The sequence below is a fragment of the Pongo pygmaeus genome, chromosome 4, assembly GCF_028885625.2.
Source record: "Pongo pygmaeus isolate AG05252 chromosome 4, NHGRI_mPonPyg2-v2.0_pri, whole genome shotgun sequence".
NCBI classification, from domain to species: domain Eukaryota; kingdom Metazoa; phylum Chordata; class Mammalia; order Primates; family Hominidae; genus Pongo; species Pongo pygmaeus.
Genome location: NC_072377.2, coordinates 180783623 through 180810032, shown reverse-complemented (window position 1 = coordinate 180810032; position 26410 = coordinate 180783623). Strand labels below are relative to the sequence as shown.

Genomic DNA, 26410 nt, shown 5'->3' with positions numbered 1-26410 from the left:
TCTAGGGGCTCCCCCAAAGTAACAGGGCAGTTCTGTTTCTGAGTCCACAAACTGGCAGCGTTCTGGTCAAACGTGGCCTATAAAAAGGCTTGGTTGCTTCAGTATATCATTTTTTTTTAAATTACCAACTTTTTGAAGAGAGATTTATCTAATTTACCCTCCTCCTTTCCCTTCTTTCCTCTCTCCCTCCCTTCCATCTATCCACTTACTTTAACAGGTATACAGCATTTACGATGCCCCCAGAATCCTTCTTAGAGCTTTACAAATATTAACCCATCTAATATTCCTAATAAATATCCAAATTTATGTCTTCCCCTGAAAAATAGACTCTGGGACCACAGTCCCAGGTGGCAGCGTCATCGTCTAGCAGAGTTGCTGTGGTCCCTTTTGGTCAAGGTCATATAAACATGCGTGCAATTGGCATGGCTGGGGTGGAGATCAACAGCAGGGACATTGGTTGTAAATTGCCAGGGACCCTCTTCTATTTGTCTTAAGCCAGTGAGCTTTGGTGGCCCCTGAAGGCATCTGAGTTGGACCCTCTGGGATGTCTGTGATGTGTCTCTTGGACAGAGGGATGTGCCAAGGGAGGAAGTAATGATTATTCTGGGAACAGGGACAGGGATCACTTTGAAATGGAGGTGAGGCCCAAGCTGGGACTTGAAGGATGCCTGGGAAGGGAATTCTGCTGCAGACATGACCATGGAGTGAGAACATGCACAAGAGGCTGGGTCCTGGGGCAAGAGGGGAAGGGGAGAGTGCAGCAAAGGGGGAGGGCTGTGAGTGAGCCTGGACCGTTAGGCAGAGCCAGACCATGTGGGGTGGGGCAGTGGTAGTGGGGGTGGAACACTGAAAGGCCCACAGCCAGGCAGTGCCAAGGCCCAGATTTGAGTCTTAGAGATCTCACTGTGGGGCAGGGTAGAAAATCATTGTGGTGTGTGTAGGAGACTGAAGGCAGCTTCACTAATGAGGAGCTTTAAAGAACTCATTTCCAGTCAGCTGGGGGACCCTGTCTCCATCCTGAGACCCCTGCTCTGCAGGGTTCTGGCATCAGGCAGATTTCAGGTCATATCTGGCCTGGCTTCTGTGGTGGATTAGATAGTCGTTCACCCCTCACCTCAGTTCCACTGGAGAGGGAAGGGGTGGATTTACTTGCTCCATCCATGGCTTGGCCATGGGACTTGCTCTGGCTCATGGTGTGTTTGCAGACGAGATGCCCAGAAACTTGAAATGCACATGTGTTGCTGGGCTTGTCTCTTATGTTCCTGCCGTTTCCTGGAGAAGAATATGCCTGGGTGGCCCTGCTGGTCCCAGGAGAGCATGGGAGACACCTGAAGCAATGCTGAACCATCCCAGCAGAGCCCATCCTAGATTAGCTGCCTACAGATGAATGAGCTAAATAAATATTTACTGCCACATGCCGAGAGATATTGTGGATGTTTGTTACACAGCACTCCTGTGGCCACTCTTAGCTGATACAGCCTGTAAGAGCTGGGTGACTTGGGCAGGGCTGGCTTCCTCCACAGAGATCCAAGGAGGAAGGCAGGACTTGGTAGAGCTCATGCAGAGCCTGGGGTGAGCCTCAGGAGAAGTCTGAGTATTTCTTCTACCTACCTTTTCTGTCCTGCACTGGAAGTAGGGTATCTCTAGGAGGACTAGAAGGACTAGAAGGCACAGGTGGGATGTTGAGGCTGTAAAGAGACAATTTCTTCCCAGTGTTGCTGGTGGGAGTGTGAACATGCTTTGCCTTTCTGGAGGGCTGTTTGGCAGCATGTATACTCCACATCCAGAAAAACACTTGCAGGTACACTTATGCTAAACACACACACACACTCACACACACACACAACCAAAAAAACTGCACTTGCACATGTGCATGAGATGATCAGCATATCACTGTTTAAACAGCCAAAAAAAGAGAAATAACTCAAATGTCTGTGGCTAGGAAGACAGCTAAACTGTGGGGTACCTACCAATACCAATACCATGGAACACCTTCCCACGGCTAAAAATAATGAGGAAGATCTTTATGTGCTAGCATGGTTGAAACTTGAAGACATACTGTTGAGTTTGGTTCCTTAGGTGCAGTACAACTTTTCTGTTAAAAAAACAAAATAAATAAAACTGAACCAAATACCATACAGCAAACTAGGATATCAGTGGTTGCATGGAAAGAAATTGCTAGGGAAAAAAGATTGTTGGCAGGGGGTCAAATAAACTCTACCTTTCTCTGTAATGTTTCCATTTTAAAAAGAGATTGTATGTCTATTATCAGTTATGTCCTTAACAATTAATTTCAAGATAAAAGTATAAAGAAAGGACCTGGACTTTGGAGACAAGCGAATCTGGCTGGAGCCCCAGCTATGCTGCTTGTTCGGGTTGTTAATTTCGGAGTTGTTAACAGCTCATGGTGATGCTAATCTCTACCTGGGATGGCTGGTCACAGAAGAGATGAGCTGGTGGCTGCAGAAGGGCTGACATCATGTCTGGGTACAGGAAGGGGCTCGTAAAAGTCAGTGGAAAGTGATGGACGGTTTATCTGGGAGCCACGTGGCCCAGACTGCGTCCCTTTGGGGCCCTATTTCCCTGAGAGTCCTGCCAGGCCCACCAGATGCACGAGAACTCTGGCAATGCCCCAAATGGCCTAGGTGGTGAGGGCCAAGGTCAGGTCAGACCAGTGCAGCAGCTTGCCCGGTGGCATCTCAGGACGTGAGAAGCACTTTGTGCTCTGTGACCTTGAATGAGGAGGTCAGGGACACGGCACTGACTTCTGCAAAGACCTCCGAAACATTGAGTTATGAGCCCCGAGGTCTGTTGACAGTTGGGGCAGCAGGGGTGGGGGGGCTCCTTCCATTCACCCTGCAGGCTTGAGGGTCCTGAATTCTCACTGGATGCTTGGAATTCCGGTGGCAAATGTGTGTCCCCAGCGATGCTTTCCTGCTTGTGTGACATGGGGAGAGCCACCTGAACTCCCCGAGCTCCACTCCCTCATCTGGACAATGAGGGTGATGAACTCTCCCTCGACAGTAGTCTTGATGGCCACACCAAGCACGGGGAATTTCCGGGTGCTTTGCTGGGGTTCACAGCAAAGTTGCTGTGAGTAGAATGGGATTCTCCATCCCACCCAGCTCAGCTGGGATGCGATTCCAAACCACCCCTCAGTCTGGCTACCGAGCAACTCACCCAGCTTGCATCTAAACCGGGTTTAAACACCACCCGAACCAGGGTACTCAGGAGCCTTTTCCTCTAGAACCTCACGGCTGCTGCGTCCACTTCCTCCCACATTCGGGCACTGTGCCTCCCTCCCAGCCGCCGCCACCCCGCTCTCCACACAGCTCATTTCTTCCCTCATTCCCTTGTAACGTTTAGGTGCATGCCCATCTTTCAGGCGGGCACGAGCTTTGATTCCTTTGGGTTCCCAGATGTAGCTTGAGGTCTGCAGTGAGCAGATGCTCATAGAATGTTCCCGTCCACCCCCACCTGCTGCAGGGGACTCACGATCTGCCCCCGATCCTCCCCCTGATCTATTTTCTCCACTGGAGCCTGAATACTCTTTTCATAACACAGACCGCATCATTTTAGCCCCCTCTGCTGAAAACCTTTCAAAGGCTTCCCGTGACTCACGGAGGAGACACAATTCCTGATGTGGCCGCCAAGCCTCCAGTCTGCCCATGGGGCCTGTTTGGGGCTCACATCCCCTAGTCTTGGTAGTTTCCCAAAGACTCTCTGGTTTCCTTCCCCCTCTGCAACCCCATTCCCCTTTGCCTAGTTAACGATCACAGTTTTTGCTTCTCTGATTCCCACTGGTGGCATCTGAGCCTGCTGGCACAGGATTCTGGATGTTGTAGTTCCCAGGCCCCAGTCCTGGCTGCTTGACTGTAAAGAGCCCCGATATTCATCACCCCCGTGGCTGTCGCTCAGGGGTTAGCAGTTCAGTTCAGGACTGCTTAGCATCATCTGCCAACCCAATTTACTACCTTCACCTTTCCCAAGTCTTCCAGCTTTGTCTTTTCTCCCCTGAAATATATATTGAACTCATTTTCAGCCAAGCAGTTCCTGTAAGCTTTGATTTACACACAATCTCTTCTCTGCTTCTTGTGAAAATTTGTCAAGGTGTGTCTTGGTGGGTTCTTCTGGAGGGTTGGAAGCTCAGAATTCCACAACCTCTAGCCTCTTCCCTACCATGCCAGGGAGCACGGCTCACAGCTGACATTGCGGTGATCAAACATCATCCTCAACTCCGGCCTGCCCCATTCCTTCCTCCTCAAAACCCTTTTGTTGGTAGCTCTGGGATTCATTCCTTGCACAAAATCCGTGCATTTTCTCTTGACCTGGTTTTTACTTGTGCCTCATCCACCCACTCTCTATTGTGGGCTTGTTTGATTGGCAAGTTTTCCATTTTAAAGGTGCCTCTTTCTCCCACGTAAAAAAAGGTGTCTTTGCATCTGACAATTTCAGAATTATTCCACTTCAGGAACACTTACCTATCTCCTCCCAACTACCTGGGTCTCCAGGTCCTTCTTATCAGCCCTTCCCTCATTTCTGGTGTGGTTCTTTAAGATGAAACTAGCTTCTGGAAAACGTCTTTACTTTTTGAGGCAATTTTTAATTTGGCCTTTACCCCAGCATTTTATCATGACTCTTTTTCTAAATCAAGACACCGTATGATGAAGTTTGGGAAGCATTTCCTCACCAGGAAGTTAAAAAATAAAACCGTGAGGCAGCATCTGTTTCGATAGTTTTATTGGAACACGATGGTAACACAAACATGGATTTGGGGTCCCACCACAGATGTTCCTCCTCCAGGCAGCATGCACCCCACTTCTGCAGCCAGCAGAGGCTCCAGGAGGCCTGCAGAAGGTGGAGGCAGCCCAGAGACAGACGTGGAGGCGTCTTCTGCAGTGGCGGGTGGTGCGTGGGCCCCTTGGGCCAGAGCTCTGACCAGCTGAGTCTGTGAACAGCCAGACTGGTTTGTTTTCACTTGAGGTCATGTGGCCGTGACTGAGAGACCCGCCTGCCTCAGACTCCTGGGAAAACTTCCAAGGAGGGGATTCTGGGGATTCCAGAAGGAATTCAGCCAAGAGACTAAGCACCTCTGGGGAATCACCAGGGCAAATCATGCCTTTAGGTTTATTGGCAGATACACTGCTGAAAGCATCTGTTTTGGCCACTCTCTGCACTCTCTTTTCTCTGATCATTCATCCAACACATATTTATTAAGCTCCTACCATGTGACAAACTCTCCTCTAGGGGTTAGACAGACAACGGTCACCAGAAACAGACAGGACCCACAGCCTTGTGAGGAGGAGAGACAGACAACGTTCAAGGAATCACGCAAACAGCCATGCCAGTGCCTTCCAAGGAGAGCTCTGAGGGGTGTGGCAGGGGCCTGGCTTGGTGTGGAGGGTCAAGGAAGACTTCCTCAAGGAAGTGACATTTCAGGGCACTAAAATGAACAGGAGGAGCCTTTCCTCATGGAAACAGCTTTGAGCATGGAATGGGCAGAGTGAGTTAATCAAACTAAAAGGAAAAGAACAGCAGGGCCAGAGAGAAGTGATGGAGGAGGCCTGGCACAGGGGGAGGCTGGAGAGGGCCCAGCAGGTCCCAGCACACAGGGCCTGAGGGCTGGGCTGAAGATGGTTTTATCTACCTGTGTGGCATGACCTGGGTTGCATCTGGCATGGCCCACTCTGGCTGTCGGGTAGGGGGTGGACTGGGTGGGGGCGAGAGTGCTGAGAAGAGGTGTTCCAACTGTCCTGATGGAGACAATGGTGGTCGGATGGAGTGACACAGAGTAGACGGGGAGAAGCCAGCAGACGGTGGAGCCAGGGCTCCATGAGGACCGAGGCAAAGGGAGGTGGCAAGGTGGACCCTCAGCCTGTGAAGCCCGGGCAGGCTTTGGTCTGAGAAAGGGACCTGGGGAGCAGGGCAGGTGCAGGGGGAAGGCAGGCACGCAGCTGCAGGCACGCTGAGGGAGAGCGCCTCTGAAACTCCCAGGTGGAGGTGTTGCGGAGGCGGCAGTGGGTCTCAAGCTCCTGGAAGGAGCCAAGCCTGCAGTTATAAATCTGTGAGTGATTTCATAACCGAACCTCGTGCCTTGTAACTGGAGTTGTGGGTGCAGACGAGGTCACAGGAGGAGAGATGCTGAGTGAGAAGAGAGGACTCCGAACTGAGACTGGGGAACAGCCACATCTGATGGCAGGTAGAGGACAATGAGTTGCAAAAGGGACAGAAAAGGGAGGTCGGGGATGTTAGGGAGCGGGAAGATCATGAAGCATCTTGGAAACCAGGGAAGATTGAGTGTCAGGGGACAGCCAGGAGATGCCACTGAGAAGCCCTGGGGGTAGAAATACCCCCACAGCCCCCTCTCTCTGGGGCTGGCACTACCCTATCTCTTTGAGTCTCTTTATGGATCCTGTAAATAGGAACAGGGGGCCTACCCTCTTGGACAGGGGAATCAAAAGCTGCTTAGAGTGGTCAGGAGACATGCCCAACGTCATACGGCCACCAGAGAGTGCTGGGGGCCAACTCCCCCATTTACAACCATTACAGTCCCTCAAGCTCCATCCCTCCCTCCATGATGCCTGGCTGCAGACACTCTCTCCAGCAAGTCCACCACACACCACTTCTTGAAGACAAGCACCAGAGAGGGTCATACTGTAGCAGGAAGGGACCCCCAGAGCCTGGGGGTCTAAGCCTTGCTAGGAGGAAGGTGGCTGAGTCAAGAAAATATTTGCCCTCTCTCCTGAGAGGCGGTGTAGTGCAGTGTCAGTAGTGTGGGCTTGAGGCCTGGCTTTTCACCCGTTCTGTCATTCATTCACCCATTCAACAAATATTTTTGTGTGCCTCCTATGTGGTAGGCACACTTTCTAGGTGCTGAGTGGCCTTGGGCAGGTCCCTTACTTCTCTGAGCCTCAGTTTCCATCTCTGTAAAGTCAGGGTGGTGATTCTTGCTCTAAACTCATGTTGCTATAAGGGTTACGAGAGCTCATGCCAGGGAAGCACCTGGTACACAGTAGGTGCTCATGAAAAGCTATTTCCTTCCTTTCTCTGTCTTTTCCTTTCCTTTCCTTCATCCTGCAGAACCCATGAGGGAGTGAGAGGCCAATGCTTTCTTCAGTACCCTCTGCCTTGCTCAGAGGTCATGCACGTTCCTACACATATGCACCCATGCACACACATGTGCACGCATCCCCGTCTGTCCCACCATCTCTGCTCATGACTCCCAGGGCCAGCACCAACGTGAGCTTTGAACCCATGGGATTCAGCCCACTCGGGCCCAGAGGAGTCTTGCGTGCCTGTCTGGGAATGCTGAGCACAGAATAGGCTGTTCCGCCCTAGGCCTGAGGACCCCACACCCAGCTGTGTGTTCTGGGAGCCCCCAGATTCAGTCCAGGGTGAGTCCTTGGTGGCTTTGGAGACTGGGTCCTTAGGAGCTCCAGGAGTCACATCTTGGGGACCAGGAGCGGTATCTTCAGTGTCCTGGGGCTAGGTCTAGACAGCCTCAGAGGGCAGCGTCCTCACCGCTTTCTGGGGAGGTCTCTTCTGTGTATCCTCAGACAGTGGCTCCCCCGATAGCTCCTCCGAGGGGCCTCCCATGTGTCTCTGAAGGAACCTGAGCCCCCACAGGCTCTTGCAGCAGCTCAGGAGGTTGCTGGAGCACGTAGTGCAGGACAGTGCTGGCTTCCTGAGGAGACACAAGCACATGCCAGGCTGAGGTGGCCACAGACGAAGGCGGGGGCAGCCCAGGTTTAGCCTCTCGATTTTGCTTCTACTAAGCCAGGGTCTGGGGAGGGTGGAATGGGGTGGGGAGGGGAGGGGAACCACCCTTTGCCACCCAGAGCAGCCTATAGGCAACAAAGACTTCTTCCCTCAACCCACAAGAAGGAGTATTCAGGAGACTTGCTTTCAAATCCCAGCTCTGCTTCTAACATGTTGTGTGCCTGTGGTCAATTTACTTAGTTTCTCTGGACTTCAAATGAAGATAAAAATATCCAATTCAGGATTTTTGTTTTGTTTTTGTGTTTGTGTTTTTTGAGACAGGGTCTTGTTCTGTTGCCCAGGCTGGAGGGCAGTGGCGTGATCATAGCCCACTGCAACTTCTAACTCCTGGGCTCAAGGGATCCTCCCACCTCAGCCTCCCAAGTAGCTGACACTATAGGTGCGTGCCACTATGCCTGGCTAGTTTTTTTAAATTGACTTTTTTATAGAGGTGTGTTGTCACTCTGTTTCCTGGGCTGGTCTTGAACTCCTGGGCTCAAGTGATTGTCCTGCCTTGGCCTCCCAAAGTGCTGGGATGACAGGCAGGAGCCACTGCACGCAGCCCTCACTTTTCCTACTCCTGAAAGAATTCAGTGTTACAGAATACATATGAAAGTAAGCACACACAGGTTGTCTGGTAGTAGGAGCCCCGTCAAAGTGTGCTATTCCTGAATCTTAGTGAGATGATTCCTGAGCATCTGCAGCATGCCCCGAGTTGGGGAAGAAGTTTGGGAGAAGTCTGAGTTACTCCATCTGGGATTCAAATCAGCTGTGAACACCTCAGCCACCAAGGGAATCAAGCGTACTGCTCCCTCTCCCTTCCACATAGAGAGAGGGAAGGGAACCCTCATGCCTTTAGCGTCCACCTGATGATAGCTGTGGGTTTGGAGGCCTGACTTTGTAAGGCTTTGTGAACAAGGACATAGCTGACATCTGCGCTTTCTTCCATGTGAGGGCATGTGCCGGCCAGGCCATTGCAGAAGGCCTGGGTGTGGCCCTTCCTCCCTGAACACCCCACCTGCACCTGGGCCTCAAGGTCATCCCTCTGGCATTTCAGAGCCTGTGGGCGTCCTTTACCATGTTAGCAGTGTACATATTTGACCAAGCAGGCAGGTATTTGCCCTTGCATTAACATTCCAGACGCAGCCTGTGGCTCTGAGAAGGCAATTCTCATTACACTCAGTGAAATTATCAAAGAACAGCTAGCTCTAGGCTAGGAAATAACCACTTCCCTTCTTCTAAGGGGCCTAAAAATCACTTAAAATAATGCTATTTTGGAAATACCACATGTTCATAGTAACAAACTCAGACCATAGAGATTAACTAAAAAGAAAATAAACATCTCAAGTCTTTCTCTATTCAGTCATATCTCTTTGTTACATGTCAATTTACTCATTAAATATTTTTAAATGAAATGCATTAAGCATCCAAAGAGACGCTATATAAAACACATATACATGGCTTAAGGAGTTTTGAAAAGAATACCGGTGGAACCACCTGTCAGATTAGGAAACTGAACTTTTCCAGCCCCTGATTTGTTTCAGTAAATATTTCTGTATCCCTAAACAATCTATTGTGTTGTTGTGCCTGTATTTCACTTGTATTTACATAAAATTGTGTTTTATGATCGTTTCTCTGTAGCTAACCTTTTGTTATTGTTTAACATTATATTATTGATAGGTATAGCTGTAGCTCATTTTCACGGTTTTAAAGTACTTCAGGGCCAGGCGCAGTGGTTCATGCCTGTAATCCTAGCACTTTGGGAGGCCAAGGCAGGCCGATCGCTTGAGCTCAGGAGTTCGAGACCAGACTGGGCAACATGGCAAAACCTGGGCAACATGGTGAAACCCTGTCTCTACAAAAAAAATACAAAAATTAGCCAGGCCTGGTGGCATGCACCTATAGTCCCAGCTACTTGGGAGGCTGAAGCAGGAGGATCACTTGAACCCGGGAGGCTGAGGCTGCAGTGAGCTGAGATTGTGCCACTGCACTCCAGCCTGGGGGACAGAGTGAAACCCTGTCTCAAAAAAAAAAAAAAAAAATCTACTCTGGGTACACTACCTGTGGGGGTAGGTAGTCCTGCTCCAAAAGAAGCAGTTAAAAAAAAAAAACAAAAAAAAGATTGGGCATAAGTTGATAACTATTTACATCTGTGTGATGGGTTCAGGGAGCCTTACTATGTATATGTTTAAAATGTGCCATAATTAAAAAAAAAGGTATTTCATTGTATGAATAGACTTCAATTTATTTATGCTTTTATCTGTTGAAGGACATCTGGATTGTTTCGAGTTTTTTTTACCATTACAAGAAATTCTGCTCGGGACTTCACTGGACCTGTCCCCCGGTGTATAGGTATTTGAGTGCTAGTTGAATTCTCTATCCTTTTCCACTGGTCTATTTGTCTATTCTTGCAGAATTACCACCAAGGACTTAATTGCTATATCTTATTTTTTCCTCTTTAGAAAAGACTTGGCTATTCCTGAGCCTATTCTCAACCATACAGATTTTAGAATCAGCTTGTCCATTTCTACGAGAACACTTTGGATTAATGGGAATTGTTCTGAACATACAGATTAATTTGGCAAGGAGAAACATCTTTATAATACTGAGTCTTTTCCTCCAGAATCTATGAGTCATTTGAATTAATGTTAGTATATAACAAGGGTATTGCACATAAGATCAGTATACAAAATTCAGTTGCACATATGGAGTCCAATTCTCTATGTATCAGAAAGAGGCAGCAAGAAAATGCAATTTATAAAAGGATACCATACTTACAACAACAACCAAAATCACAAGGCACCCAGGTACTCATCTAACAAAAGACATAACAGATTTTTATGAAGAAAAGTATATAATCATTGAAAGACTTATTTAGCTCTTCTTCAATGTCTAATTTTCTGATTGTTCTTATAAGTGGTAGTTTTCAAAAGCTGACAATGTACATTGATTTTATGTCTGGCAATGCTGCTCAACTTTCTTATTCATGACAACAATTTGTAGATACTTTTTGGTTTCTGTATAGAGGATGGTTATTAGCTGTGAATAGTAATAGTTTTGTTTTCTCCCCCTTCTTATTTTTTAAAATTTATTTTTCTTGTCTTACTGGACTGATCTCCGGTAATATATTGAATAGAAGTGTGATGGCCAGCTCTGCTCCTTATTTTAGAAGTGGTTTGTTAGTATTTCCTCAGGTTAAGGAAGTTTCCTTCCATTCAGAATGTGCTCAGAGATTTTGTTTTGTGTTTCAAATAGTGAATAAATGCTTAAACTTACTCAGTGTTTTTTTTTTCTGCTCCTATTGATATAATATTCACAAAGTTTTTTCTTCTTTAATTTGTTGATAAGCTGAATTACATTAGTAACATTTCTAATATTAAAGCAACCTTCTATTTCTGTATAAATCTAACTTGGTCATGAGGAATTATATTTTTCCTTTAAAATATTGCATGATTATGTTTTCTAATGCTCTGAAATTTTTGTAAGTATGTTCATGTTTCTGATTAGCTTGTAATTTCCTTTTTCATACTTATTTTTGAATCTGCTCTCATAAAATAAATAGGAGAGTTTCTCTCTTTTTCTCTCATCTGAGAGAGTTTGTATAGGACTTCACAGTGATCTCTTTTCTTTGAGTGTCTGGTAGAACTCATTTGCAAAACCAAATACTATTGGTGTTTTATTCATATTATGTATTTATTTTTAAAATATGGAATTCTCATGAATTTGCATGTCATACTTGCACAGGAGCCATGCTAATCTTTTCTGTATGGCTCCAGTTTTAGTGTATGAGCTGCCAAAGTGAGCCTGCCATTTTATTTATTTTTAATGGTTACAGGGCAATACAGGTTTTCTATTTCTTCCCAAGTCAGTTTTGGCAAGTTCTGTTTACTCATTCACTTCACCTTAGTTTTTTCTTGTTTTAGGCATAAAATTGATCACAATGTTCTTATTATCTTTTTTGATCTCTGCAGCATCTCTATTAATATCTCCCTTTTATTATTCATAGTCTTTACTTATGTTGTTTATTCTGTTACATTCTGTTATCTTAACAAGTTTTGCCAGAACTTTTTAAAGCACTAAAGTTTGGTTTTGTTGCTCTTCTCCTTATTAAATCTTTGTCTTCTGTTTCATTAATTTCTTCCTTTGTCTCTACTGTTTCCTTTCTTTAATTATCTTTGAGTTTATTTTGTTGTTCTTTTTAACTTCCTAAATTGGCTGTTTAAATCATTAAATTTCAAATTTGCTTTTAAAAATATGAGCCATTATGGCTATATATTTTCTTTTGAGTAGAGTTTTAGCAGCATCCTATAAGCTTTGATGTGCAGCATTTTCATTGTCGTTTACTTTAAAATGTTTTCTAATATCCATAATTACTTTTTCTTCATCCCATGATCTATTAAAAAAATGTTTACAACTATGTAAGAGTTTTGTTATGATTTAATTTTGTTGTAGTCAGATAATTGTTCTGTATGAAGCATATTCAGTGCCTTGAAATATGCTGATACATACTTCTTAACCTAATACGTGGTCAGCTTTTTAAATATTCCACGTGTGCTTGAAAGGCATATGTACTCTCTAGTTGTTAGAGACAGTGTCTTAAGCGTTTTGTGTTTCCCAAATATTAATTACTAATTTTTTACATGCTTAATGTTTAAATTTTGATAGAGGTATATTATACATTTTCTGCTGTAATGATTATTTGTTAATTTCTCTTTGTAGTTCTGTCAACTTTACATATTTTTAAAGCAGGGTTATTTGGCACATACAAATTTAAAATTTATCCTTCTGGTCAACTGAACTGTTTATCAAAATATGGTGATCATATTTATCTTTAAAGATGGTATATTTGGTTGGGCGCAGTGGCTCACGCCTGTAATCCCAGCACTCTGGGAGGCCGAGGTGCGTGGATCTGAGGTCAGGAGATCCAGACCATCCTGGCCCACATGGTGAAACCCCATCTCTACTAAAAATACAAAAAAAAAAAAAAAAATTAGCTGGGCGTGGTGATGGGTGCCTGTAGTCCTAGCTACTCAGGAGGCTGAGGCAGGAGAATGGCATGAACCCAGGAGGCAGAGCTTTCAGTGAGCCAAGATCGTGCCACTGCACTCCAGCCTGGGTGACAGAGCAAGACTCCATCTCAAAAAAAAAAAAAAAAGATAGTATACTTTTTGCTTATAGCTACTCAGATTTCTTTCAGTTAGTATTTGCTGAGTATATCTTTTTTTTCCTTCCTATGCTTTCAAAAATTATGTTCTTTATATTTTAAGTCTCTTGTAAAAACGTTTGTTTGGATTTAAAAAACCAAGCCTGACAATCTTTGTATTTTTTTAATTGGCCAATTTATTCCATTTATATTCATTGTAATTACTGATTTATTTTCATTCATTTCTTCCATCTGTTTTTGTGCTTTAAATTTGTCCCATTTTTTTCTAAATATTCCCCCCTCTTTTCTTGTTTGAAGTTGATTTCTTTTTCTCATTCTCTTTCCTCCATACCATATGGAATCTCTACCTTCTGTTGTTTAAGTGATTATCTGAGGCATTTTGACATGCATATTTAGCTTTAAAAAGCCCAGTGGCAGGAGCCCCCCCTCTCTCTTACTTCCCCCCATGCTGTGCATAAGCTGGGATGAGACACCAAGCTGGGATTCCCATGCTGTGTAGACTCTAGTACAGATTACCCTTAAAGGCAAAAACCGCAATTACTTTTGCACCAACCTACTACTTGCAGAGATTCTAATAGGTTTAATCTTCTTCAACCCCCTTCACGGTCCCATGGCCTGTCTTTGCCCTGAGCCAGAACACTGGAAGCTATTTTAGCGGATGTTAACGGGGTTCTAGGTGTGTATAATGCAGTATCTGCCTAGCAGTAAGTGTTTGTGATAAACACCTCGTTTTCACATTTCCATCCTCAGTTCCCCTTCTCATGCTAACAGCACCTTGATTCTTCTTCAGAATTCAACCTTCTCCACTTCTTGTCCTTGTAGATTAGGTGGAGTTGACCTATTTCCCTTTGCCCTGGCTTCAGGGTTGGGCACGTGACAGTTGGTTGAGGGATAGACATATGACCCAATCCAATGAAAGCGAAGCCTGGAGCTTTTTGTTGGAATAGTAGGAAAGGGACATACTTTTCCCTTGGGTCTGCAAAGATGTTAAGATAGAAGCTTGGACCTGCTGGTGGCTTTATGGGAAGACTCCGGCTGAGGATTACAGCGGCAATTCGAGCGGGAAGCCGAGTTGAAAGTTGGAGAAAGACAAATTTCTGAGGACATTTGAGCCCTTGGGTCCGACCATGCTTGAAGCTACTCTTAGTGTCTTCAGTTCTATGAGTCAGTTACCTATCTCCCAAACCCCATCCTCTTTTAACTGTGTTTCTGCTACTTGCAGTTAAGAGAGTTCAGACTAATCATATTCCTAAATAAACGTCATTTGAATCTGAATCTCATGTTTTTACATGGACCATGTTATAATATGTTCAGCCAACAGGGGACAGGACCCGGTTTCAGAGCTGCTTGGGTAGCTTTGCTCAGCCCCGCTCTGAGCCTCGGTTTCTTCATCTGTGAAATGAGTTAATAATAGCGACCTCACAGGGCTAATGTGAGGACAACGGATAATGAATGCCAGTGCCCCTTCCCATTTCCCTCCACTGCTTATCCTACAAATGATCAGACAGAACCACCATCTGTATGTGTTATCCTGCTATTTCTTGCATCTGTGCTTTTGCACAGATTTTTGTTATTCTCACTGCTTTAAATTCCTGTATTTTATTCTTTGCTAGTCAATTTATCCTGTTTTTCTTTTCTTTTCTTTTCTTTCTTTTCTTTTCTTTTTTTTTTTTTTGAGACAGAGTCTTGCTCTGTTGCCCAGGCTGGAGTGCAGTGGCACGATCTCAGCTCACTGCAACATTCGCCTCCCGGGTTCAAGCAATTCTCCCTCAGCCTCCTGAGTAGCTGGGATTACAGGTGCATGCCACCATGCCTGGCTAATTTTTTTTATTATTTTTAGTAGAGACGGGGTTTCACCATGTTGGTCAGGCTGGTCTTGAACTGACCTTGTGATCTGTTTGCCCCGGCCTCCCAAAGTGCTGGGATTACAGGTGTGAGCCACTGTGCCCGGCCAATTTCTCCTGTTTCAATATTCTGTTCAGTATCATCTCCTATGGGCAGCTGTCTCTGAGGTCTCCCAGAATTACTGGTTCCCTCCTGGCTCCTGCAGCTCCTTTGCCGAGGCACTTATGTCCCTGGGTTAGGTGTCAGCTTACTTGTCTGTCTCCCGGACTAAACAGTAGTGTCATAAAGGCAGGCATTGGATCTTTCATCATCTACCTTGTCCAAGTTTATAGTAAGTGTTCATGTGTGTTTTGGATAGTGATTCTCCTGTCTTCTAACTCCCAAATTCACAGATGGTCAGAGGCAGTCGAGCTTCTCCCCGGCTGTCTCCGGTAGCCGGTACCTACTTTCTGGCTTTATTTCACCATCTACCTTCTCACCGCCAGCCTGTAAGAGCCTTGTGGGCAGGAACCCTTGAGGGAGACAGTGAGGGAGGTTTACCACTTCAACAAACATCTGAGCAGCAACTGCATGCTAGGAGTGAATGGGAGGAGGTGTGAGATTCGGAACCAGGAGTCCCGTGTTCTGTCTGAGCCTTCCTCATCTCCTGCTGCTGGGTCTCACACAACTCCATCTCTCTCCGTTCCTCAGTCCCTCTCCACATCTGTACAACAGGGACAGTCCTGAAGAAGAGGCTGTCAGAGCCGTGAGATGAGATGAGAGAAGCAGAATGTTTTGAAATTTCAGGGAATCCTCCTTCTCTTTCTCCTCCTTTGTAAATGCTTTGTCCCTGAGGGTCCCTAAAAACTGACAGTAGGTCACACCTCTAATCCTAGGACTTTGGGAGGCTGAGGTGGGCAGATCACGAGGTCAGGAGATCAAGACCATTCTGGCTAACACGGTGAAACCCCGTCTCTACTAAACATACAAAAAATTAGCCGGGCATGGTGGCAGGCGCCTGTAGTCCCAGCTACTTGGGTGGCTGAGGCAGGAGAATGGCGTGAACCCAGGAGGCGGAGCTTGCAGTGAGCCAAGGTCATACCACTGCACTCCAGCCTGGGTGACAGAGTGAGACTCTGTCTCAAACAAACAAACAAAACAAACAAAAAAACCAAAAACAAAACCAAAAAAACTGACAGTAGAGGGACTGGGTGCTGAGGCTCTGGGCTGATCCTGTACTGAACAACACACAAGAAACCCCAGACTGAGAGGGTCAGTTTCACCTGCATCCTGGGAACTGGCAGGTCTCTCCTTTAGGAGGAAATGGAAGCGGAGGAGGTTGGGGAGGAGAGGGGATGGCTCCTGCCCTTGGGGCCAGCCACAACCCACCCCACAGGGGTCTTTCTCATTGCCTTAGGCTATTGCTAAAATTGGAGGCGACCCTTTTCTCTAGGCCATACTTATTTTTTGGTTGTTTTAAAATACGCCATGGTGGAAATTTCAGGACACAAAGTCACCTGGAGACCAATCACAGTGTCCTCTTCATTCCCCCTTGTTTTCTGCCACAAACCAACATTACCCAATATGCCCAAATGACCACACTTCAGCCCTCTGCTCATGAAAGGAATTCTTTTCTCACGGCCTTCTCCTGGTTTTCTGGAAGTAAGCACAGAGGGTTTGCCTGCCCCCAGGGTCTGCTTTGAAGGAGACTGAGGGGCAGTGTGAATGGCAGGGATCTCCCTTCAAGGCAGGGCTCACTTCATCCTGCGTTAACAAGCAGCGTGAGCAGGTTGCTGAGCAGGCCGGGGAGACTCCCAGCAAGAGCTTTGCAAACACTCTGGGTTCGCTTTCGCACCCAATGAGATGAAATGAACCCCGTAGGACTCACCTGAGATCAACGGTTGTCAGTCACAGGCCTTAACCCCTTTTACATTTTTTCCATGACAAAGGGAAAGTGTGGGTCTGGGAGCTTTAGGCCCATAAAGGGAATTTTGATGAGGGAGCTCCTGGGACACATATCCCTGAACACTCATGAGCTATAGCCTCGGACCTGACCGGGAGGCTGCGAGAGGGAGGGGGTTGGCTGTGACTCTAGCAGGATCCCTGGATTTGCTGGTGAATGAATAAGCGACTGGCACGAAGTAGCATTTACTAAGTGCTCGTGTTCTGGGGCCTGAGCTGGGTGTTTTGCATCTTTTTTTCTGTTTAACTGTCTCAATGGCACTATAAAGCGAGGACAGGTGTGTGCATTTAACAGACCATGAACGTGAGGCTCCACGTAGGTAAGAGCTGCCCCAGGTCACACAGCAGCAACGCTCAAATCTGAACCCAGGGCTATCTGACCTCAAAGCATGCTTCTCTCCCACTGTGACATGCTGCTTCCCGTGGGGCAGACTAAATGGATTAGGCAAAACGGCACAGAGGGATAATATGAGGGACACGGAGATGATCTGGGCAGGGCCGCTGGTCTCCAGCAACTTAAGGGTGATAAAATGCTTGGGTTAATTGCTGCAGTGTAAAAACAAAACTGCATGTGTGCATACTGTGAGCCTGTAAGCGAGCCTGTGCAGGTCGGTGTGCCAGTGTATGCACAGGTGTAGACTACACACAGGGGCAGGTCTGCTTGCACACAAGAGCGTGTGTGCGCTCCAGTGCCTGAGTGTGCATGGGTGTGTTGCCTGTGAGTGTGAGTGGGCGTGCACCAGCAAGACTGTATGGCCATTTCTGGCTCTGGAGTTCACAAGAGGCTCCATGGAGCAGGTGGCATTTGAGTTGGGCCTGTTGCCATGAGGGGTGTTTGGGGAGGTGGGCAAGGCTCTTCAGGCAGAGAGCAGCCTGAGCTGTGGGATATGCTCTGAGAACAGGCAATGGCCTATCTCAGCTGAAGAGGAAGAAGCATGGGGCTGAAGAAGATGAGAAAGGCAGAAAGGGATTCTGTAGTCGGAGTTTGAAGGTCTTGACTGAGGAATTTGTGTGTTGATCTGGCAGGCACTGGGGAGCCACTGAAGGCTGTAGAGCAGGGGAGTGTCAGGAATTGAACAACGACTGGACTAAGTCTGTGACCCAGACAGCTCTTCTTCAAATTCTGTGACTGCGTGGGGTGGTGAATACCCCAGTGGGGGAATGGGGAAGGGAGCTTGCCTCTCTGGTAAGGCATATTCACTCACTGCTGGGAGAGTTGAGGCTGCAGGGGAGTGGGTCTGGACAATTTTCATGGGCATCCTCTTTAAAGTTAAACTTTAGGCAAAATGTGTGACTCAGCACTGTCTTTGAGCATGTAGTGTGTGCTCAGCCTGGGACCCCTCACCCCCACCGGCAGTCATGCCAGCGGGGGACTTTACACAAGAGGGGACTGGCCTTCCCTGGGGTTGAGCGCCCTGACCGAGGTCACACAGCTGGTGAGCAGAGGGACCGGGATCCTGCCACCTCCGCTAGGTGCAAACCCTGTGCTGAGCCCCGAGAGCTACCATGTGAGGCCACCATCCGCTGAGCTCCTGCTGCACTGTGGCCTGGCTCTAGCATTTTCTATGCCTTAACTCAGTTCCTTCTCACCCCAACCCCATGGGGCAGGTGCTGAGATTCTCCCCGTCTTATAGAAGGGGAAGTTAAGGCACAGGAGAGGTTAGAAGACCCAGCAAGGGGGTCACACAGCCAGTAGGCGGTGCTGAGTGTGTTGCAGCACGTCCCATGGAAGAAGTGAAGGCGTGGGAGCCCTACTTCCTGCTGAGCCCCTCCCCCACCTCCCTGCCATCCACTTCCTGCTGCTGACCCAGGTTTGCTGGCAATAAAACCACAAGAGTGCGCATGGAGGAAGCCCTTAACATCCCCACTGTCACTTAACTTTTACAACATCCACATGATCGATATGACAGATATTTATCCTGTTCTTATCTCTAACAGATGAGGGAGTCTTGGCCCAAAGAACTTCAGTCACTTGCCCGGGACTCACAGTGAGTGGTGGAGCCTTGAGAAGTCCAGGTCGGCCCCACAGCAAAGTGGGGGGCTCCCTGCCTTATAATGCACAAGGCGGAGCTCAGAGGGGGCCCAGAGTTGGCCCACACTGCTCCAGAATCAGGGTTACGCTCAGGTCTCCCAAGTCCTGGACTGTGTTCACCCTGCCCAGCTGCTCGAACTTTTCAATAACTGCCACTTTGAGATGGGCTGACTTGACGCACCCTCTCCTCAAAACTGTGAAATGTTTTTTTCAAACTGAAGGAAACCCCCAGGCCCCTGCCCACTCATGCCAACGGTGGCCCACACACAGGCGATCCTCAATGTCAGTCACCATCCCTCATTACATCCCAGCCCTGTGAGGCAGGCGAAGTGTCATGCCCATTTTGTAGATGGGGAAACGGAGGTTCAAAGAGGCCTGCTGTTTGCCCCTGGGCATTTAGCAGTGCCTGGCAGAGCTGAGAATCGCCTAGGCCTGTTGAGCGCTGTGTCTTGGGTGTAGGCCCTGAATCGCCGTGCCAGTTTCTTCGGTTTGAGACCTTTACCGGCTCTGTAGCCTCTGACTGGCTCAGGCCTTGGACCTGGGGACCTCTCAGATGGTTCCTCCTCAGCCCCTTTGAAGACTCCTCTCTCCTCTTCCCTGTTCCCTGGCCCATCCTTAAATGCTGGTGGCCCCTTTTCCTTGAGGTCTACACCCTCTGCCTTAGTCTGCCGCCCCCGCAGCACTTCTAGGGCCCTCTTGCTGTTGTGGGTTCGAGGAAGTAATAACCTTCCGATGTGGCTGGCAGCAAGGAGGCCCCCACAGCCTGTCTAGAAAATAGTGATGGGAAGCGTAGCACAAGGCTTCATATACCCCTCCCCTTTAGCCAGTAACTATTTCCAGAAATTCCGTTTCTAGGGAAATAATCTGAAAGAAACAAAGTGTTCCCTGCATGAAGATGTTTATCATAGGGTGAAGAGGAGACAACAGCCAGATGCAACAATAGGGAAGGGTTTTCTCGCACCTACTCCTGTGCGAGCTGGTGACCTCTGGGGCTCACCGGGTGCCAGACACTGTTCTCCAGCCTCTATATTATTCACTCCTTTAATCCTTGTAAGAACTTTTTGAAACAGGTACTAGTAACACCCCCTTTGACAAGTGAAGAAACCGAGGCTTGGAAAGGTTAATCAGCGTGCCCAAGGTCAGCCAGCTCCCTGAAGTCTGACTCCACCAGCCTCAACCGTTACCAGGGCAGCGATGGTTAGTAGTCACAATTACCAGGTAGTTGTTGGGAGAGGGTCAACGTGCTGGGCAGCATGAGATGCTTATCAGGTGAGGCAGGCTGGGCTGGACTTTGCCATGCAGGGAGACTGCATGGCTCCTGGCCCTGGCTTGTCTGTGTCGTCGGCACAGGCCCCACCACTCAGGCAGCAATGGCAGGTGAAGGCAGAGACAATTTCTGAAGTCCCAAACAGAAACGGTGGAGAGAGTGTCCATGTGCATTAGGTTTGCAAGAGCCCCTGTGAGCCATTTCCCACCACCCAGGGCGGAGGGGGCACCACCTGGGGAGTAGGGTGGTAGGCTGAGTTAGATGCTAGGCTGGGCCCTGCTTCCTACCCCCAACACTCTCCTTTTGGGTCAAAACCCAGATTGCAGAGGAGCTGGAGTCACTAGAAGGTGAGTTTGGGGGGTCTGAAAGCACAGAGGCTATGCTCCACTTCCCATCTAGAAGCTCAGGACAAGGCTGTCTCAGAGGAAGGGGCCCCTGCAGGGGAACAGAAATAGCAGCTAGGAGGCCTCATGCTGCACCCCAGTTCCTCTTCCCTCTCCTCCACAGGGGCTGCAGGAGATCGTCAAAATGTCACAGAGCCTACAGTGAGCCTGAGCACATGGCTGAGCCTTGGGGACTGCCTGCTAGGGTGTCCTAGGGGTGGGGGCCCATAGCAGACGTCAAGGCCTGTAGGGGGATGTAGCTGGCTTTGGACAATGCCAGGGAGAGCCCAGGAGCCGGCCGACTATGTCCACGCAGGTGCCATGGATAGAGAAGCTGACAAGACAGGTCTGGAGTGGCCCAGAGAATGCCACTGGGGCCAGACAGCCTCCGGGGACTTATACTGGGGGGATGCGGGTGGGGAGGGGAGAGAAGCCCGCACGGACTGCGTGCCGCTTCCAAAGCCACCATGTTTACTACTGGAAGTGGCTGAGCTCCCTGACCTGGAAAATCGAAGTTTTGCCATCTTGTGTGAAGTGGTGGCCTATGAGGTCCCAGAGCAGAATAAAACAAAGCATCTTACACCTGGGCACGTCCAGGTGTGTGCGCCAAGCTCCACTCCTGGGGCAAGGGCACTCACTCAACTGGTCCTTCCCCAGCCCTGGGAGGCAGGCACTGAAATGATCAGCCCCATTTTTCAGATGAAGAAGACACAAGAGTTTGAGAGAGAGGAAGTCACTCGCTCCAGGTCAGCCAGCCAGCAAATTGGGGAGGTCAGCCTTCACAGCTCTGGCGACATGTCATAAATAGCTTCCCAGCTTGCGAGAGTGTCTGGTAAGGGACGAGTGAATGGGGGAGACAGCAGGAAACTCAGCAGCCACAAAAGGGAGAGACGTGCAGCCTGCTCAGGAACGAACACCAGGTGGAACAAAAGCGGGGCAGAACAAGAGCATGTGCATCCTCTTACCAGCATGATATTAAGGCCGTGTCTGCACCCGGAACAAGATGGGAAGGGGGCACAGAGCTGTGACTTCAGGGACTGGGAAGGATGGCAACAGACATGGGGTTCTCTATGACTTTCCATTTTATCTTCCATTTTCACAGTAAGTTTTAAAACTCTGTGTCTCCAGATTCAGCATGAGAAGGAGAAGTTCCTTGAATCCTCTGGGCACTGGGGACAGCCCTGCCACCCACCCTGGGTGACAAAGGGATGTGGTCAGTCCTCACATGAGGAGTGACTGAGTGTCCTCCATGGACCTGCGACGTCCCGTCTATGAGGCCCTCGCTACCTTCTGCAAATTTCTGCATGGATCAGAGACAGGAGAAGCAGGCACACTGATGGTTGTCCAGCACCACCTGCCAGTTTTTGGCAGTCAGGACCACCTCGACTTCCTATCTCCAGGCAGGGCGGGGAGGGAATGGTCCTCATGCCCCAGGAGAGCCTCAAGGGCTGTGCACACCCTGCAATGCAGGCACACCCCCTTCCACCCTCTGAAAGCTCTGCCACAAACAGCCACTGCGAACGTAATGAACCCCCCAAAACAGGGAGCCCTGTGACTCACCACGGCTGCTTCAGGGACAGGGACAGCTGCCAGAATTCTTAGCTCTCTTTTACAGATGGGGAAATTGGGACTCAGAGAGGGATGCGATCTCTCCAAGCTCACACAGCCAATCTGTGGCAGGGGAATGAGAAAGTCTGGTCTGGTCTCCTCTCCCCATGGCTGGGGCCCTCTGCAGTCCCGCCCTGTGCCCAGCCTGCACCCTCACCTGCCCCTGGCTCCCGAACCGGCAACTCAAGTCGTGACAAGGACACGCTTTACTGAATTTGCCTCCACACTTCGAGCGACTCATTAGTATGAAAAACACGTTCCTCACCACCCTTGCCAGAAGATTCTTGACACAACACAGTTGGGGGGTTGGCACGCTCTCTCCGTTGTTAAGTATTTATATATAGTTAGTATTGGAATGGTCCCCGGACACCGATCCAAGTCTCCCGTTTTCAGATGGGGGGCACCAGGCTTAGGGTCAGGACCCCCCTGAAACAATTCAGTAGCACAGCTGAGACATAAATCCACAGAGCCTGCCCTGAACTTTCCAGCTGCTCCTTGGCAAATGGGCCATGGGGGAAAAAATAAATAAAGGCTGCCATTAACTAAGCATTTGCTCTGTGCCAGGCACTTTGCATAAATCGGTGCTAAATCTTATCCTAATTCTCTCAGGGCGGCATTTTTATCCCCATTTTGCAGATGAGCAAGCTGAGGCTCAGAAAGGGCAAGCCACCTGCCCAAGGTCACAGAGCCAGGGGCTGGAAATGGCACACATTTCTTCCCCCACGCCAGGGTTGGCAAACGATAGCCCGCAGGCAAATTGAGCCCACCATCTGTTTTTGTTGAAATGGTTGAAAAATAATAGAATAACATTTCGTGACCCTGTGAAAATGATATGCCGCTCAAATTATTGTGTTCATAAATACAGTTTTATGAGAACACAGCCATCTCCATCCATTTATGTACGGTCTGTGGCTGCTTTCACCCTCCAAGGGCAGAGCTGCGGCACTGCAACAGGGATCGAATGGGCTGCACAGCCTAAAATATTTACTATCTGGCCCTTTGCAGGAAAAGCTTTCTGACTCCTGCCTTTTGCTGGGCTGTCTCTTGAAGGGTCTCAAAAGTATGCAGCCCCCATACGGACGGTAGGCCGTTTTCTGCACAAAAGCATCAGGTGAAGGGATCAAGGGCCTGCAATCAGCCCTCCCTCTGCTTACCAGGCTGTGCACCCTGGGGCCGGGTCCCCTGGAGGAAGGGCCTTTTCCTGATTTGTTCACCTTTCTGTGCTCCTTTTTTTTTTTGAGATGGAGTCTTGCTCTGTCACCCAGGCTGGAGTGCACTGCAACCTCCGCCTCCCAGGTTCAAGCGATTCTCCTGCCTCAGCCTCCCGAGCAGCTGGAATTACAGGAACGCGCCGCCATGCCCAGCTAATTTTTGTATTTTTAGTAGAGATAGGGTTTCACCGTGTTGGCCAGGGTGGTCTCAAACTCCTGACCTTAGGTGGTCCACCTGCTTCAGCCTCCCAAAGCGCCGGTATTACAGGCATGAGCCACCACGCCCAGCCGCTGTGCTCCTTCTTAAGGGTACAAATGTACTAGCAGTGGCCCCGAAGGCATGGTGCCCCTTCCCGCCCCATTACGGCCCCTGGGAAGGCAGCGCCTTCAGACCTGCTCAGAGGGAGCCAGGAGGTGTACATCAGGGCAAGGGCAGGGCAGGGGAGGGGAAGGAGGGGTTCACAGGTAGACGCCAGAGCCTCCAGCTGGCTTCCAGTCACCATCCCCAGACCCATGCAGGAAGGTTCTCTACCTTTCAATGACTCCTGGGGGGCCACGATTTATTCTCCTTGACTTTTGAGGCTGTAAAGGGCTTCCCACCTCCTCTCTGCTCTCCTTCCCCTGACTTCCTCTCCAGGAGTGGGAGGGGCTCTCACTCCCCAAACTCTCTGAAGAGACAAAGAGGAAGAGGATTAACTGTGAGCTTGCGCTGTTGCTCCGCATGGCCGCTGTGCAGAAGTGCAGGCCCTGAGAAGCTGGGCGGGCAGGGATTTGGGCTCCGGTGGCCCACGATGCAGCCTTGAGCTCTCCACCCAGGGCCTACAGAGGCCACGAGCTGCCCTAAAGCCCAAACACTTGGGGAAGGAAAAATGGGCCCTTGGATGGAAGAAAGGGAAGGAAAGAAGAAACAGACAGGAGGGAAAATCACAGCAAAAAGGATGGAAGAAAGGGACAAAGGAAGAAAAGGCGGAAAATAAAGATAGCACCGTGGCAGTGTTATGCTAAGTGAGGGGAGCCAGGCACAGAAGAGCACCTATTCCATGAAATGTCACACAGGCAGATCCAGAGAGGCCGAATGCAGATGCGTGGCCACCTCGGTGTGAAGGTGCAGGGAATGGAATGCAGGGAGTGTGGGGGTCAGCTCACAGGTGCAGGGTTTCTTTTGGGGGGTGATGAAATGCTCTAAAACGGATTGTGATTGTAGATGCACAACTCTATGAATATACTAGAAACCACCAAACTGTCCACTTTAAACAGGTGAATTCTATAATATGTCAAATGTAGCTTGATAAAACTGTTATAATAAAATGGAAAGAAAGAAAAAGGAAGGCAGGCGGGCAGACAGACAGGAACAAGAAAGCGAGATAGATGGTGAAGAATGAAAATTCTCGTTTGCTGAAGTACCTGTCACATGCCAGGAATGATGCTAAATGTCTGCGCCCTTTACACCTTTTCTGATTTTCCATGGAAGTCTGATGATTATCAGCATTTTACAGTAAGGAAGCTGCAGCTCAGACTGGAGAGTGACTTGCCTGAAGTTATCAAACCTGTAAATGGTGGGGCCATGACTCATACTAGGCAGACCCACCCTCCAACACCCCAGGAGAGCAACCCCAGCAGCTGTGAGATGGGGCAGCAGCTTCACAAGGCAGCCAGCAGGTTCCTGAGTGGTGGGGCCAGCTGGCGCCCCTGACTGTGGGGTGAGCTGCCCTGGGTGTAATGCAAAGTGCACTCATAGAGGCCGGGCAGGAACGCTGAAACCATATGCTAAAGGGAGCATTTCACTAAGCTGGATGTATAAGTTAACAAGCCGGGGCTCTTGAAGGGGTGAACACATTCAGACCCTTAAGGAAACTGATCTTCTGGGCAACAGCTCTTCTTCAGAAGTGTGTGTATCAGACACGTCATTGCAGCCTCATCTTCTGAGATTGGATTTGGAGCAAAAGACAAAGTCAGCCTTGCTCCTCAAGCTGTGCCCCTGACTTCTGGCCAAACCAGGACACGCGGTGGTGATGCTGTGGATGCAGTCCAAGTTGTTGGGAACTCCGGATTCCAATCCTGACTCAGAAGCTCTCTGTCTGTGCTATTGGCCAGAAGTCGCACCACCTTCCCGGGTTCATCTGTGCTGGAGCTGGAGAAGGGTTAGGCTGTTCCCACCCCGAGGTTCTATGATTCAGAGCTGGTACTGGATTCTGCCAAGAAGCCTGCCTCTGATGCCAGTATTTGGAGGGAGGCTTATTGTGACATCCAAGCTAAAAAGGGGAACCAGGAATCTCTGAGTTCTTATGAGGTTTCTGGAACTTCCCTCTTACAGATGTGGTTTCCTAATCTCTACAGTAGGGGTGGGTTCACTTCTCAGGGTTCCTGGGGGCCTATAACAAGACATTCACTCATTCATTTATTCAATCAGCAATATTCCTGGGCCTGTTCTGTGTCAGGCACAGTGCCACGTGTTAGGGTCCAGTAGCGAACAACACAGACAGGAACCTGTCCTATGGAGCTTATGGTCTAGGGGGAGCAGACGTTAAACCAATAGGATAAGTCAAGAGGGGGAAGAAGAGGGCCTGGGCTGAGGGGAGCCTGCATGGGGTTAGACACCATGTGGGCTGAGGGGGGCCAGAGGGGCGGGAGACGAGGTCGTGGCAGGGCAGGGCCTTGGAGACAGGGATAAGAATTTGGTGTTTTACTCTAAGCAATAGGAGAAGTGGAGTATAAACCAATTTATGCCTGAAAACCTCTCAGAGGGAAGCAGAGCAAATTCAGAGAGCCAGTCAAGGGCCAGTTGGGATGCTGGACTGATCGGGGGACAGAAGAAGAGCTGGAAGGAGTGGGGAGGCACCAGCTGTGACTGCAGCCCTCCAGGCATCAGGAGTATTGAAGCCACAGGCACAGGACCAGGGACTGTGCAGGCATGAGGAAGGGCCACGCCCGGAGGCTGTGATAGCCCAGGTGCTAATGAATATTATCTCCTGCCTTGGGAGATTACCATGAACAAGTGAATGGGTGGGGAAAGGGCTCAAAGAGACCTCGGCAGGGGTCCAGAAACACAGGGTTCTCCTCTCAGCCTCTCCTGAGCTTGCTTCACACCTCAGACAGGTCACTTGCCTCCCTGTGCCTCATTTTCCCCGTCTGGTATCCGTAGGGCTAGCACGGGGGCGATAGTCAAAAACAGGGCCAAGTTCAAATCCAGACAGCATTTCA

The 26410-nt window shown here is 48.9% G+C and overlaps 1 protein-coding gene and 1 non-coding gene across 4 annotated transcripts in view; both read right to left on the bottom strand.

Annotated features, from left to right (window-relative positions):
• Nucleotides 1-4723: 4723 nt before the first annotated feature.
• Nucleotides 4724-26410, bottom strand: part of HRH2 (histamine receptor H2) — a 52647-nt gene continuing 30960 nt past the window's right edge. The window contains exons 3-5 of one of the 3 annotated variants that reach the window (XR_008502740.2): nt 24614-24756; nt 23742-23877; nt 7570-7684 (exon numbers count right to left, since the gene is read on the bottom strand). Coding sequence is in view for 1 of the 3 variants with exons in the window: in XM_054489070.1 (XP_054345045.1) it covers nt 7492-7684 (193 nt within the window). In the remaining 2 variants the exon portion in view is untranslated. Of the gene's footprint in view, nt 7685-23741; nt 23878-24613; nt 24757-26410 lie in introns of all 3 variants that reach the window. The other 2 variants (XR_008502741.2, XM_054489070.1) reach the window with 2 other exon arrangements.
• Nucleotides 11458-11564, bottom strand: LOC129037655 (U6 spliceosomal RNA). Its single transcript, XR_008502892.1, has one exon. It is a non-coding gene; the product is annotated as a U6 spliceosomal RNA (small nuclear RNA).